Source organism: Zootermopsis nevadensis, unplaced genomic scaffold (assembly GCF_977971745.1).
Source record: "Zootermopsis nevadensis isolate Lab colony 2312 unplaced genomic scaffold, Znev_1.0 Znev_ptg000016l, whole genome shotgun sequence".
NCBI classification, from domain to species: Eukaryota; Metazoa; Arthropoda; class Insecta; order Blattodea; family Termopsidae; genus Zootermopsis; species Zootermopsis nevadensis.
Genome location: NW_028259148.1, coordinates 1077445 through 1091828, shown reverse-complemented (window position 1 = coordinate 1091828; position 14384 = coordinate 1077445). Strand labels below are relative to the sequence as shown.

General features: G+C 36.7%; 2 protein-coding genes across 8 annotated transcripts in view; both read right to left on the bottom strand.

Annotated features, from left to right (window-relative positions):
* Positions 1–1714: 1714 nt before the first annotated feature.
* On the bottom strand, positions 1715–7155 carry mh (DNA-dependent metalloprotease SPRTN). Its single transcript, XM_022061038.2, has 6 exons — positions 6895–7155; positions 6398–6627; positions 6092–6200; positions 5294–5413; positions 4479–4716; positions 1715–4043 (listed from the first exon to the last, which is right to left on the bottom strand). The coding sequence occupies exons 1-6, from the start codon at positions 6967–6969 to the stop codon at positions 2905–2907; spliced, it is 1911 nt and encodes a 636-aa protein (XP_021916730.2). The 5' UTR covers positions 6970–7155; the 3' UTR covers positions 1715–2904.
* A 1263-nt stretch (positions 7156–8418) lies between these two features.
* mv (lysosomal-trafficking regulator mauve) overlaps positions 8419–14384 on the bottom strand; it is a 45161-nt gene continuing 39195 nt past the window's right edge. For all 7 annotated transcript variants that reach the window (XM_022061665.2, XM_022061675.2, XM_022061647.2 and 4 more), the window contains exons 48-50: positions 13904–14185; positions 13660–13731; positions 8419–13040 (exon numbers count right to left, since the gene is read on the bottom strand). In XM_022061665.2, the coding sequence (XP_021917357.2) occupies positions 12902–13040; positions 13660–13731; positions 13904–14185 (493 nt within the window). In that variant the 3' untranslated portion in view covers positions 8419–12901. The remainder of the gene's footprint in view (positions 13041–13659; positions 13732–13903; positions 14186–14384) is intronic.

Genomic DNA, 14384 nt, shown 5'->3' with positions numbered 1-14384 from the left:
AGCTGACAGTCGCTCATCTTGTCAAAAAAACTCCCAGTCATTTATGGAACCCGAAGTTTCCAGGTCCTCACCAACGGCCTCTATCGTAAACCTCACAACGTCTAAGCCACGCCCTCCAAGGGAAATTTTCATAGACGCATTACTCCGATTGTAACAAGGAGAGGGTAAGACGTACGGAACAATTGAAAAGCGGTTGGCGTGGTATAATAGCAAATCTACTGCGTCTGTATCAAAGATTGACGTTAAAAACCAAATAATTACCGTCAACGAGGCACCACCCCTTCAGAAAAGAGACAGAAATATCCCCGTTCGGTGATCATAACGTATAAGCAATGTGCATTTTGAGATAAGTCCTGTATTTATTATGCATGACAGGTTAATTATTAACGTTGTGTTGGCAACATTTTGCACAAGAATTGTTTCTGTGCAGTTTACAAATTCACCGGGTTTCATTTAAATTCGAAGGTCATTATTTTGTCTCGAATGTAACACACCATCGCCAAAACAATTTGAAAATATCATTATTTTGTCTTATACGAATCCAGTACTAAAAATATGTTACCACGTAACTATAGAACATTATATTACTTACCGCAAGGAGCAGCAGGTGTCACTTGTATCACCACTGACATCTAACGGTGGACCTTGACATTTATAGGAACTCATCAATGTCTGTATATTCAGCACATATATCCCGAAAATTTATTTCCACGCAGATTACAACCAATGATATTTATGGTGTCGATGTACAAGTACCACATACATAATTATTTAACTTCTATCAGATTACACTATTATTCCTACTAAATCCTATTCGGTTGACAACTGCATGAAAATGGGTGTAAACATTGGTTATGTAAAAGGTCGTAAGTTTACGGGTTAATTATGTTGTATTTATCACGCGCACTCCGAACAAAATTAATATTGCACTGAGACACAAATCCACTTTGATGTTATATCTTCTTTACAAATGCAATATGTATGCTAAATATCACTTTTAAACAAACACAATCTGCGTCCAGGTAATTACACAACGAAACCGCTTTCGAATTCGAAACTATCGATTTTACTGACGATTTGATGTATCGCATAAAAGCGTTTTGCAAATGTTTCTAATATGTTAAACGTCTTGTTATGAAGGCTATAAAATCCTTTATTCCATTACTCTTCGTTTCTCCATCTCTGGTGTGGTTGGGAGGGGAAAATTACCCGGCTTTACATGCAAACGCTATTTAAATACATCATTTTTTGTCTCCGTTTGTAAATTTTGCATATTCATAAGCGGCATATAGATGTCAGCAGCTGTCATGCATAAGGGTTTACTACGCAGTTTCATAGATGTAACTAACAGAACAATGGTCGCTGGGAGCATCCTTTTGTGGTGCGAATCGCATCAAACATTCAACTTGACTCACATCCTAAAGCCCAAGACACGTTAATAATTCTGTAACTATTTCTTTGGGGATTATGGCGTTCTGTACAAAACTAAATTGGAAATATAAACTGAATCAGAACATGATTCTGAAGATACAAACGGCTCGTGAAAGTGAACTAAACTTTTGTCTTTTGCACAGCAATTCAGGCACATCTACCCCACATGCTAATCAAACAACTTGGGAAATGTATGCATAGCTTAACAATTCTGGCAAGAAAAATTCTGTAGCATTACCAGAGTTGTACAGCAATGACATTTGAATCAATGGATAGGAAGGAGAACAATATATATTACTTTATTATTTATATCAAAATCCAAATAACAGTCTAATAATTCTGGGACGGGAGTAAGAAACTACAATAATGGGTTACTAATATAATTATAATAAAACCATTAAATATGTTACTAACAAATACCATCAGGTTCTTATATAAAATGGCTGTTGAAAATTGACAAATACAAATGAAAATTGATGTCTTGACAGTTCTTTGTAAGAACTCCAACATAAAAGTCCATAAAAATCAGATTAGTCATTATGAAGTTATTGTCCTGACAGGCAGACAGATGGAGCAATTTTAAAACACACTCTGCTGGGTTGAAAACACTTAAAGATTGTATGACAGCTTACACATTTTTTTTTATTTTAATTAAGTTTTTATAAGCACTTCCAGTGCTGCAAGTAATAAATTATGTTTTTGGTTCCAAGTTACCAATTTTTTTTCTTTTTATTCCTTCAGTATGGCCGGTCGTTGCGTCTTCTACTGCAAATAAGTAAGTCAGCAGTACTCCGTCAGCTGCCGAGCTACCTACTGCTACAGCAGTTAATTTTTATCTTACATAAGAAATGATGGTACACGCACATAATCAGTATTAGTAAAAATTATAAAATTAAACTTGTAATTAAGAATCAAAACATGAAACTTGGACAGACCTAAAGATATTTTGATAGCTCGAACATACTATCAGCAAAAGCATATCATGATCATTTTTTTTACATATACAAACACACACATGGCTAAACTTTGAGTTCGGCTGCGTAAAACATAAAAATATTTCTGCTAATTTCTAATAATTTTTATAAATTATACATTAAGACGTCTATGGATCCTACAACTTTATTCTTCCAAATACAAACAAATATATGATCTTGAGCTTTCATGCCGACCGTGTACAATAAAATCCTCTCGGGCTATCAACCGCGTCAAGCAGTTAAAACATAAAGAGACCAAAGTTTCGAGGTCCATCTCTGTCCTCGTCCTCAGGGTACTTCACGTTTTAACCGCTTGACGCAGCTGATAGCCCGAGAGGATTTTATTGTACAAACAAATATATCGATGTATTAATCAAAGTGTAACAAAATAATTAACAGGTCCCCATAATTCTTCTACTTCTGATACTCACTTCTTAATTATCAATAAAACATTATCTGTTATTTCCAAATGGCCATCACACAATAAAGAAGCTACTAATCACTCCAATGCCACAATAAGGCAATGATCGAGATGTGTATTCATTTCATCGTATTTTACTAACGAAGCACAGCACGGACAAGGACACATATCACAACCAGGTTTCCCATCAACCACATTTTTCTCATCCCAGTCACCACCATCATCATCATCGACTGATCCATTTCCAAAGACGCTTCCCAAACACATATCAAGATGGTCGTTCAGATCAGATTTCAGTACCCCTGAATTGCATGCTGGACACTTAACTTCTCTGGAATCCCCTACTGACTTAACGCAACACTCCTGAACTGCCGAGGCGCCATCGTCAAAAACGCAAGCTCCGAGACAAGAGTCTAAGTGAGTATTTACGTCAAGTTCTCTAACCTCCGAGTTGCAGACCGGGCATTGCACCGCGTTATCATCGGTATCCGATTTTGAGGTTACGCCCGAAAGTGACGCACCTTTAATTTTCTTACTTCCTTCATCTTTAATAGCAGAACCGTTCCGTTTGTTGGCCGTAACCCCAGTAAGCATCGTCCTGTTACCTAAACCATTACCTGAATCTTCTGATAAAACAAAGTTTTTCATCAAATTTGGCATAAATGTTGCAGACTTTCCATGAGTCTCACTTCCTGCATTTAACGTATACCCTTTTCCAGTGAAAGGTACAATGTTATTTATAACCTTTTTCCCACTATTTAAATTTCCATATGAGGCACCCTTATTTCTGCCTTGAGCGGTAATCACTAATGTACCTCCACCCTTATTGGCCAACATTCCTCCGGACGTACTTGTTCTTACACTGTCTTTACATTTAGAAGAAAAAGTAGAGTGGGCCTTATCGTCAAAGGGCACGTTATTCGGGCTACCTCTCGGCAACAAACCACCATTTTGTTTGTTTGCAACAACAGAGTCATTCGTTCTCGGTCTGTCATGAGATTGACCGCCGCTCACGTTTTTATCGAACAAATCCTTGAAACCTGTAATATTATTGGTGGAACTAGAAAGCAACGAAGATTGAGGTTTGTTTTTAGTTTTGCTTAATGTCTTGTTTGTTACACTTCCATTATTTGTCGTGTTTCCGAGTATTCTTCTGTTTCCGTGGGATGGAAAGAAGTTTCGAATATCAACTTTGCTTCCGGTCGATGCCGAAACAACTGAAATAAATGTGAATGCCATAAGATTACACATACAGGGAAACAGAGAAGACAATTAGGTCACACGCAGACCAACTTCCACCCGTGGCAAAACACGAGGCGTGAAACTTCGTGGAACATGGCAGCAGTGCAAAATTTTGAGGTTATATTTTAAAAAATTTACTGTACCTGGGATCAGTACTAGTGAAAATTATGCATAAAACCACGACTTGATACGAATCCTTCGATTCCTACTTCTTCTGAGACTTTTACTGCCTCTGACTGACATTTCTTTTACTATTCTGGATCCAAATTACAACCTTTCATCCAAAAATGAAATTTTCCTTTCTCTAACTGAGAACATGTTTAAAATTCAGAATATAAGATGCGCGTGGTATTTCAATAAATATGTTAACAGTCGCATAATTCACACAAAAAACATCTAGATGAAGTTACCCTTCTTGCCGGCTTGCTTGGCTTTCTTCTCGGAAAATCCCGGAGGCTCGCGAATCTTGACGTGACGTCCCCCACACTTCGCTTGGTGCTCCTCCCACCATAAATCAGTGGGTCCAGGCGGACGGTTCATTGCACGCTTCACCATGCCAAAGAAAGGCGGTCTATTTTGGCACGGCCCATCACAACGCCACCAGTGTTGCTTATATAGTTTCACTTCTTCATGGAAGCTGTGGTAAACCTGAGAGAGGGTCAACGTACACTACAATATTCTTATCAAACACACTTGCGACTCGCATAATGGGCTTTATGGTTAAAAAGAATTCACACCAGACATTTTAAATCAACGTGAACTACTATATGCCTTTGTAGCATGCAGCACATTCCATAAGCGATTAGTAAATTAACTCGAATATGCCAAAATCTTCCAAGGGATATATTTTGTCTGCGAAACACCACGTATGTGAAAAATGGACAGAAATAGATCAGTAAATTGTGTACTTGCCAACCCATAATTCCCGCTATTCTCCTTAGGTCACTGAATTTCATTAAACAATATGACAAAACAAAAGAACTGTATAAAGAGAGAGTGAAATTAAGTCCTTGAAAACATGAACAGTAAAATTCTAAATTCATCTTTCTTGACTGTAGAATTTTTTCCCCTCACTTAGAGTTCAAAGTAAGTACATGGTCCCAAAAAATTATATCAATATTAAATTATATCCACTAAAAATGTCCTCAATTCGTGTCCAGCTTCTCCCACGCAAATCTTAAACGAAGGCTTAAATGGAAAACAATGCACAAAAATAAGAACTTACAGTAATATTGGTACCTGCCTCCTTGTTGATTCTATACATTTGCTTATGAAATTCAGGTCCGTGGCCTTCACGGTCACGATTGTTGCAAGTCACAAACAGATACGCGTGTATCATCTCATGCTGGAAAAGAAAAACACTCAAAGCCACACAGTCTCATAAAAGCACACGTTTCGTATATGAGAGATTCGACGGTAAAGTTCTTTGACATGTCGATTTTAGGTAACAGACGTGGGTAAACCATGTGTAAAGTATCTTCGACTGATATTTAGAGGCATAAAATATTTGCTACAGGCAAATATAGCTTTCAGACTTGTTATTTCCTCGCGGACCACAGTTTTTGAATCTTTGGGAATCAGTGAAAATAAATTTATGCTACATGATATTAAAGTTGGGTTTTTTAAAACGAACAAAAAATGTTGAACCCATGTTTTATTTTTCAGGCACCACTAACTCGAAGTGAGCCACAGTGAAGCTATTGTTTTCGCCTTCAGAGCTATTGCCAATACTTCTAAAGAACATCGGCCTTCGATCTGAAAATAATTCTAGATTTAAAGAAAATAATCTACAATAACTGCCATAAAAATTCATGATACCCTTCAGAAATTACATAATATCTAATGTTTCCACAAAGTAAATAAGAGGCTCTATAAAAGGCTGCCGCTGATGAGTACTCTCAAAGCAAAAGATGAAGTACACTGCAGAAGGATACACTTTAACCCTATACAATTTGATACACAAACAAATGCAATACATACAATCAATTACAGGGCAAAGTGCTAATTTATACATATCACCCACCAGCAATGTTTCAACAAGGTCCTTTCTGGGACGCAGTTTCAGCAAAGGAAAGCTGAGCCGAACAGAGCACAGACCACCCCGACCCTCATAGCAGCACACCCCAGCACATCTGCAAACAAGAATAGAAGATTTAAGATAAATGTGTGCACATTCTGAAAGTCTTCTATTTTACAGGTCTGTTGTTCTGGCCATAGTGAAAGCCAAAGTTACATTGAACTTTAAGCACATAAACCTAAGGTCAAGAATTCCGTATTTAAAAAATTGGCAGCCTAATCACAACTATCTATGTACAAAAACTATCCTTACGAAGTCATTCGTCGACTCCATCTCACTTCCACACTCCTCAACTTCCCCCAGAAGAACCGGTTGTCGAACTGAATAAACAGAGCATGTACGTCTGGTGTTGGATCGATATATTCCCATGATGAATCTACAATGGAAGCTTCTTTATGAGACTTCTTCTTGCTGTCATTATATTTGTTTTTGACATCCTGTGCCTTGTATGTATGTGAATTTATCACAGACGTTAGTTTTAACTGAAATTTAATAAATGAAAAACAGACATGAAAATGGAACATTCAAAATACTTCATAACCTAAACACAAATGCAACAAATTATATTCTAAATGTGCCTATTAGGTTAAATCAAAGTGAGTTATGCTTTCATGGCAGCAAACTCCTTCTTGATAAAACCCAGTTTTATTTGCTTTGAGGTACACTAACGAAGATAAATATCTTTGAACCTGAAATGCTTACATATTAATTTATTTTGAATTAGATCAACAGAAGCTACTATTACTTACGTCATTAACATTTAGTCCGTCGAGAAATTGGTTTTGTAAATGTGCAGCTAAAGCAAAATCCTCATCAAAGTGCATACCGAAAACAAATCCTTAGATGCAGTCGTATATTCTTCAGATAATTTACATTCATATAATGCACTCAAATATATTTGATCTGACAATAACCCCACTGCAACAAAACTACCGTTAAGCTTCACATCACGGATAAACTACATTTCGCCTAAACTCGATGTTGCCGTATGTTATCTGTGAATGCCAGAGCCTTCGCATACTCGACCATACTACGGGAATAAAAATAATAATCTAAATATTCTTTTATGCCCTCGATAATCAGAAACGGTGCGTATTTAAAGGTGAAAACCGAAATCTTTTCTAGAGAAAAATTATTTCTGGGTTGTAGCGTCGTGCACACTGGTAAAAATTTACCAACTTTCGAGAGGTGATCATTACCTCCATCATCAGGGCGATGAGTAAGACAAAGACCTCTAAAACGTTTTTAAACTTCTACCAGGCTACACGGCACTACAACCCAGAAGACAGCAATCCTCGTATTCAACGCAATGAGAACCTCAAATCCTACTTTTGTGGTATAAGCGAAGTTGGTGAAGGCACAAGCGCAGGGAATCATACATGGCGCCACAAACCAGAACACGACCATCTCTAAAACAAACATCATAATTCTCTTTTTGTTTCTAAGGCCAGCAATTGCTATGCCTTACACTGTGAAAAATATTTTCACATGGAATCTGACAGGCATAAAACAGTCACAACACTGAAAATAGATGCAGTCTCCCAAAAGTAAATCTAGCAAACTCATGGCTAAAAACTTGAGATTCAAATCAGCACAGCTGGTAAATCTGACATTTCACACAATGCTGATAAAAGAAAGGCAGTAAATACATACCTTACAGCTGAAGAGATTTCAATATATTTCAAACCATTTCAAAATGTTGTCCAGATTACACCTCCCAAAATATTTTGGATGCCATGCTACCATATATTCAGTGGTTCAATGCTATAATTCAGCCCTTAATAAATCTTTGTTTCCCACAAATATTATTAAGATGAGTTTTTACTGGAAGGAAACCTACAGTGTAATAGAATTACATTCCTTCAGTTCGACAAAACTGTAATCTTTCATCACACCAAGAATAGTCACTAACTGAAGAAAATAAAAAGAATAATCTATGCATAAAAAGTACAAAGATGTCTCAACATCCAACTGTCCCAGTGGTGAGAATGTGGCTCAGAAAACACCAAAATTAATTGCCTTTGTCCAGTCAATCTAATGAACTTGAAATATTAACATTCTAAATTGAATTCATGCAGCGAAGAAATTAAAGAAATCATAACAATTTTTTAAACTTAATACAGCATCCCCCTACTAAATTTATTATTTAAACGGCTGTAATGGATTGATTCAGAAACAGAAAATGGGACTGTTACAGTAACATAACATGTTTTGACTACAGGGAGGCTCATCCATGTTTTTCTGAACTTGCATTAAAAAATAAATAAACAGTATTCATATTTGCAACATATAATGTTTAAGTACTTTTCAGCAATTTACAAATCAATTTATAACACTACAGAATACTGCTGAATAATTGTAAAAAAAATATATAAGCATATGAATGGATAGATAAAAACATATTTAAAATGCATAATCATAGAACAATAAAAATCTGTACAAAAGATGAACTAATATAAAATTATTGGGAAGATAATTACCCTTTTAATTGAGATGACACAATATATGGCAGGTTTGACTGCAGTTTGTTCACAACATGAAATGCCACAATATTAGAGTTCAAATCATAAAAATGCAAAATGATACTTAACATACAAATTTCTTAACACAGATTTTTTAAACATTAATATCCTCATTTGAATTTAAAATCATGATATCAACTTTAAAATATTAATATTACTTATCTTGACATTTATTTAGGTTTCTGATAAATCTTTATAGACTCTTGTATTTTCATATTACACTAATCTCAAATTTTAATATCTAAATGTAATTTGTAACTAACAACCTCTTCTGATTAACAACAATGAAACATGTTCGAGACTTTATATTGCACTGAATTATGCAATAGCGATGACAAAAACATTTTAATAAAACATTATGTATGTAAGCTTTGTTCTATTCAGAATATGTAAGAAGCTAAATTTATTTAATAACGTAATTCAAACACATCTGTTCCGAGTGCTTGCATTTGAAACCTAATAAACTTAAACTACTTGTGGGTAGAACATGCATATGTTTGTCAAAAACTAATATTTTACTGGTTACATAAGACATCTATAACAGCAAATGCACAGAAATACTGAATTTGATATTTTCATATAACAGAACCAACTCATAATTGCATAATTGTTTTACTGTAGTCTTACGAAGCTGGACATACCAAGCGACTAGCTTCTGATCTTCATGTTACATAATGTATGGTGTTTAGACACCTGGTGGAAACTTTACTAGAATTCAGGAATAAGATTAGTTAACAACTTCATTTCAATGTTTTGCAAGTCCTGACTTGAAGATCAAAAGTGACAATCGAGAAGATGGCCGTCTTCTGAATTGTTATACTGTGCGGTATGACAGAAGTTCATTGATACCTCAGAGGTGCCTACTGCCTCCAACATCAGGACAATAACGGAACCAGCAAGCACTTCTGAGATGTCAGTAAACTTATACCAGAAGACAGCCATCTCCATATTTGCCACCGAGAACATGAGATTTCACGTAATGACAGCCAAGTGCAGTAAGCAATGTTTATTTATTTCCTAACCACCTTTTCTGCATTGATTCTGATAATGGAGCAGGAAATGAATTGGAAATATTTGCACCTATTTTGTCTACATTTCTTAATAAATTTCTACTAATCAACACTTTATACCCTGAAAGTGGTTCAGAAAACAATATTTACATAAGAGTAAAGCAGTCCTGCTACTTGCCATGTAGGTTTCTTTTTTTTCTTTTTTCTTTTTTTTGGGGGGGGAGGTGGTATAGCTCCTGCTCATTCTTGACCTCGGCACTAGTTGGGGGTGAGCGGTCAGCATCATGCCACGGCCACGCTTTACCCCTGGGATAGGACCCCGGTACCCATTGGATAGGAGGCTGGGCAGGCCCTAGAGCCAGTCTGGACACAGAAGCTTTAGGGAAAATCCTCCGCCCCCAACACGGATCGAACCCGTCATCCAGCCCGTAGCTAGTCACTATACTGACTTGGATACCCCAGCTCTACAATATTTACATTAAAAAATCACTTAAAGTAAAATTAAATGCTTGATCTAAGCTGTATCTGTTCATCTGTGCATCTAAACCAAAAACATATTTTTATGTACTTCTCAAAATCATCATCTTAATCATGTAACTCAAATATAAAATATATTTAAAGGTAAAGTATCTAACACCTTACCTTGTTCAACATGTCATGATTATGAAACGTGTGTATATATAGCAAAGTAAATCAACTGACGCATGCCATCCACTGCTGTTACCATCACCGCAGCCTTCCACTTTTATTTACATTTAAAAGCACGCAATAGCAAATTGGTGAAATGAATAGGTTCTATCAGTTTAAATGGGAATAAAGATACAACACAACTACAGTAATTTAAGAGACACCTCTGCACGTTTGGAGGATGAATCTCTGATTCATTTTTCAGATGATATGCACGACACCCACCAAAAAATTGTTGGATTTACTGTTCTGTAATGAACTTTGTACAATCTCCTGGGACTCATACGTTCAAGAGGAAGTGTTGTAGATCTGTACATAATTTTTGAATGAGACTAAACTCCTTTCATTTTAACATTTATCAACTGTGCATCACAGTATCATATCGCTAGGCGATTAAATCCTATACATAAATGAAGCTAGCAGCCCCTTGGTTCAAGGGCTTAAATCCCTGTAACCATATGATAAATGTTCATTGACACATGAAGCTGTACGATTTTGATATGTAATCCATCTTGTGAACAAATGCCTAGCAGTTCAGTGTCTTGATACAAACCAACCTTGAAGATGGAAACAGTATGTTTCTCTGAAATGTTGCCATCTCCTGATCAGTCCACAAGGTACCAAAATCCAGAAGATCATCATCATTGTTACTGCCATGAAAACCTTAAATCTCACAACCATTTAACTATCTCTGATTAAAGAGCATGGATATAACTTTCAACTTCTGTGATGCAATGAGTCTCTATTCAACATGTCCATTATATAAGGTAGCAAAAATAAAACATACATCACTTAGGCGGTGGCAAAGTTCTCTCCTGTTCTCTGATGCCTCATTATAATTCTGATTTTTTCAGTTTTAATTTTTTTGGTAAAAAAAAAGGAATTCATTTCCGGATCATCTCACTATTACGCTTGTATATACTATCCAATTGACCAGTTGTTTTTCGATACAAATGTCACCTACCCGAATCCACAAACAAAAAACTTGCCACGATCATATTAAGTTTAATCAACGATTTGATGCTGATATTACACAATATATAATGGGTCTTAATCATTGGACTGCTTTAGAAATGTACTATAACTGTTTCAAAGATGAGGTAAAGTTGTGCCTGGTGCTTAGCTAAACAGGAACAGCTCCATCCATTCTAAACTTCAGAACCAGGTCGAGGTGAGCGGCTGGCTTCACGCTCTGGTTGCCAAGGAAAGAATCTCAATCCTCATTGGGTAGGAGACTGGGTGAGTCCCAGAACTTGTCTGGATATTCTGGATGATCCCTGATAAGAACTAAATCCTGGTAATCTAGCCCACAGCCTAGTCGCTAGAATCACTGAGATATCCTGTCAACTATATATATATTAGAAGAAACTTCTTTCCCAATTTGTATTCCAAAGGGGACAAATATTAACACTAAACAGTGGCACAACCCACAAGAACATAAAAAAAACATTAGAACTGTCATCAAAACAAATCATAAAGAAAACCTCATCTATAACGAGCACTAAAAAATCTGATTTCACAAAAAAAAATCTGTATAGACCATCTTCTCCCTTGGCAGAAAGAATCCAAACACGAAAATGCCACAAATGATAACATCCGTTTCATAAATCCAGTTGAAGAACACAACTCTGTCAGATGTGAGAAACACATCCACACGTAAATGCGTGCAGCGAAGTTATAACGACGTTAAGCGTGTTCCTTGTCAACACGGCATGTTCTCAGGCTGCAGACTGAGGCATGATCTCCACACATGTGAGGCAGCTGTAAATATACTGAATACGCAGTGATGGACAGCTGACAAGGGGAGGTCCTCAAGATTCAATGGGAGCCTGACAATCCCTGACCCTAAAAGACTAGTATATTACAAAATGTAACACTGAATTGGTGGGCTGTTGTGAACAGGGAGGTGGGAAATACCTTTAACAAGTGAGTAACCAATCAGGAAGAACTTTGCTACATGAAGTTAGTCAATGAAAGTATTTTACAGACTAATAAAAGATGTTTTCTTCGTAGTTACAACTTGTCATTATCATTTTCCAGTCGTATCATACCTCTGTGTTCTCAGCACTGGTATCTCACTATAACACAAGCGCATTTGCTTTTTACTCAAACAACTCGTAGGCAAGTGCTCATATTATCAGTAAGGGAGAGACTAGGTATGGTTCAGTATTCTGCAAGATAACCTCAGTCACACAGAAGATGAGAATATCCAAGTATTAGTTCATCTTTTCAAACCTTCGAGCTGTTGTAATATACTATATTATTATCTTTAAAAATCTTTGGAAACTAAAATATCTGTGGCATAAATACATACTGAGATTTTCAAAAATGGAGTCTGATGGTCTCTAGGATATGGAAGCTGTTGATAAAATGTATGACTGATAACAAAAGTTACAGTAGCTGAACATAATAACAGAAAACATAGGTTGTACTCCAAATTGTAAAATTAATTATATATAACTGATATTCCTGAATTCCAGATCTAAAGAACAAACATCATCTTGATGAATCCTGCTCTTGCACTAATTTAATGTGCCTCACAAAGATGTGAGATTGAGGAACTTGGGTGTCTTGCTGATGCCCTTTGACCCTGTACCTCCTCCCCCTTCCCAGATGACGACGCTCCCATCCGCCGCTGACGCGTACAGATGCTGTGCATCCTGGGAATAAGTCAGACTGAAACAAAATTATAGGGATTATATCAGTTTGCATGGAGGTCTTCTAAAAACCTTGCTAAGGCCATCACCAAACAGCGATAGAAAAACCCGAAAACATTCGTAAAATATGCATCTGAACCATTTCCTACATTTTTCTTGTTTATAACTGATGCTTCGCAGTTCTTTGACTCATCGATATGTGTGAGTGGCACCACTGTCAATGGTCTTCTTACTGCTAGCTGCTTGTTTCATCAGTCCTTTGGAAGTACTGTATGATTCGCCATTTAAGTTTTATTTAGTACTTACTAGGTTTACCCTTTAAAATATCTAAAAGGCCAACAGTGAGTTCTGAGGATTGCAAAACTATGAAGAGAAAGCATAAAACAGTAAATGAATAATCTCCAAAATCCAGATCATGCTAAAATGTGGAAAGCCTTAGTTCCCTGCCTTTCTGGATAAAGGGTTCCAGTACTGTAAAACAAAACAAGATTGGAAACATTCACTCAATACCAGAGTTCTATACACATTTTTCGCACTGGCACTCTGAATGCAGCTAGCTGATCTGTATAGCTCTATAAATGTAAATACTTGTCCTCAAGATCAAGACATTTCAAAGAAGAGTATTTAAAAGTGAATACCTGATGATCGGACGCGCAATAAAACTTGTAGAAATTTCTCGGACTGGAGACAGATCCCACGTGCTCCAAAGTCTGCAAAACAAAACACCGCCTTTCACATGCAGTCATGAGTGAAACTTGTATATTTTAACGCTTCAAGGCAGCTGATACTGCAAAGCTCTCTGGGACTTTTTTAATATCAGTTTCCCTTAAGAATAAGATGAAATCCAGTAAGATAAATCAAAGTAAATAACAAATGTCTAACCTAATGGCTCCAGTGGCTAAGCCGGCTGCTATGACATTCACAGATACACCCTCTGGTGCACCAGAGAAACAGAGCGCTGTTATAGACTCCGCCATAGAGACAGTCCCGATCGGCACTGCGTTGACGGAATGCAACCGTAACAAACTGCCCCCTGTTGCTGAATCCAGACTGCCAGAATTAGCGCTGCTAACTGTCGCGATGTCCCCAAGGGTCTCACTCACAGACACGATATTCACTGGCATTGTCATGTTGTTGCCAGAAATGCAGCGCACATATGACAAACTGCAAATATATATCACATCAGTATTTTAATTTCTACTACTGCTACTGTTCCTAACACTATAAGCAACAGCTTAAAAATATGTAGTCACAAGGCTTTGATATTTAGGGTGCCGAACCTTTAGCTATGACAACAGAAACAGTAGCAATAATATTGTACTGTACCTGACACATGGGTAAAACTGAGAAACTACAACCAGTT

Coding starts and splice junctions, on each gene's coding strand:
- mh (XM_022061038.2), bottom strand. CDS start 6,969: ATGCACTTTGATGAGGATTTTGCTTTAGCTGCACATTTACAAAACCAA. Junction 4,717..5,293: donor AGGCAGGTACCAATATTACT/GTAAGTTCTTAT, acceptor ACCCTCTCTCAG/GTTTACCACAGCTTCCATGA. Junction 4,044..4,478: donor CAAGCAAGCCGGCAAGAAGG/GTAACTTCATCT, acceptor CATTTATTTCAG/TTGTTTCGGCATCGACCGGA.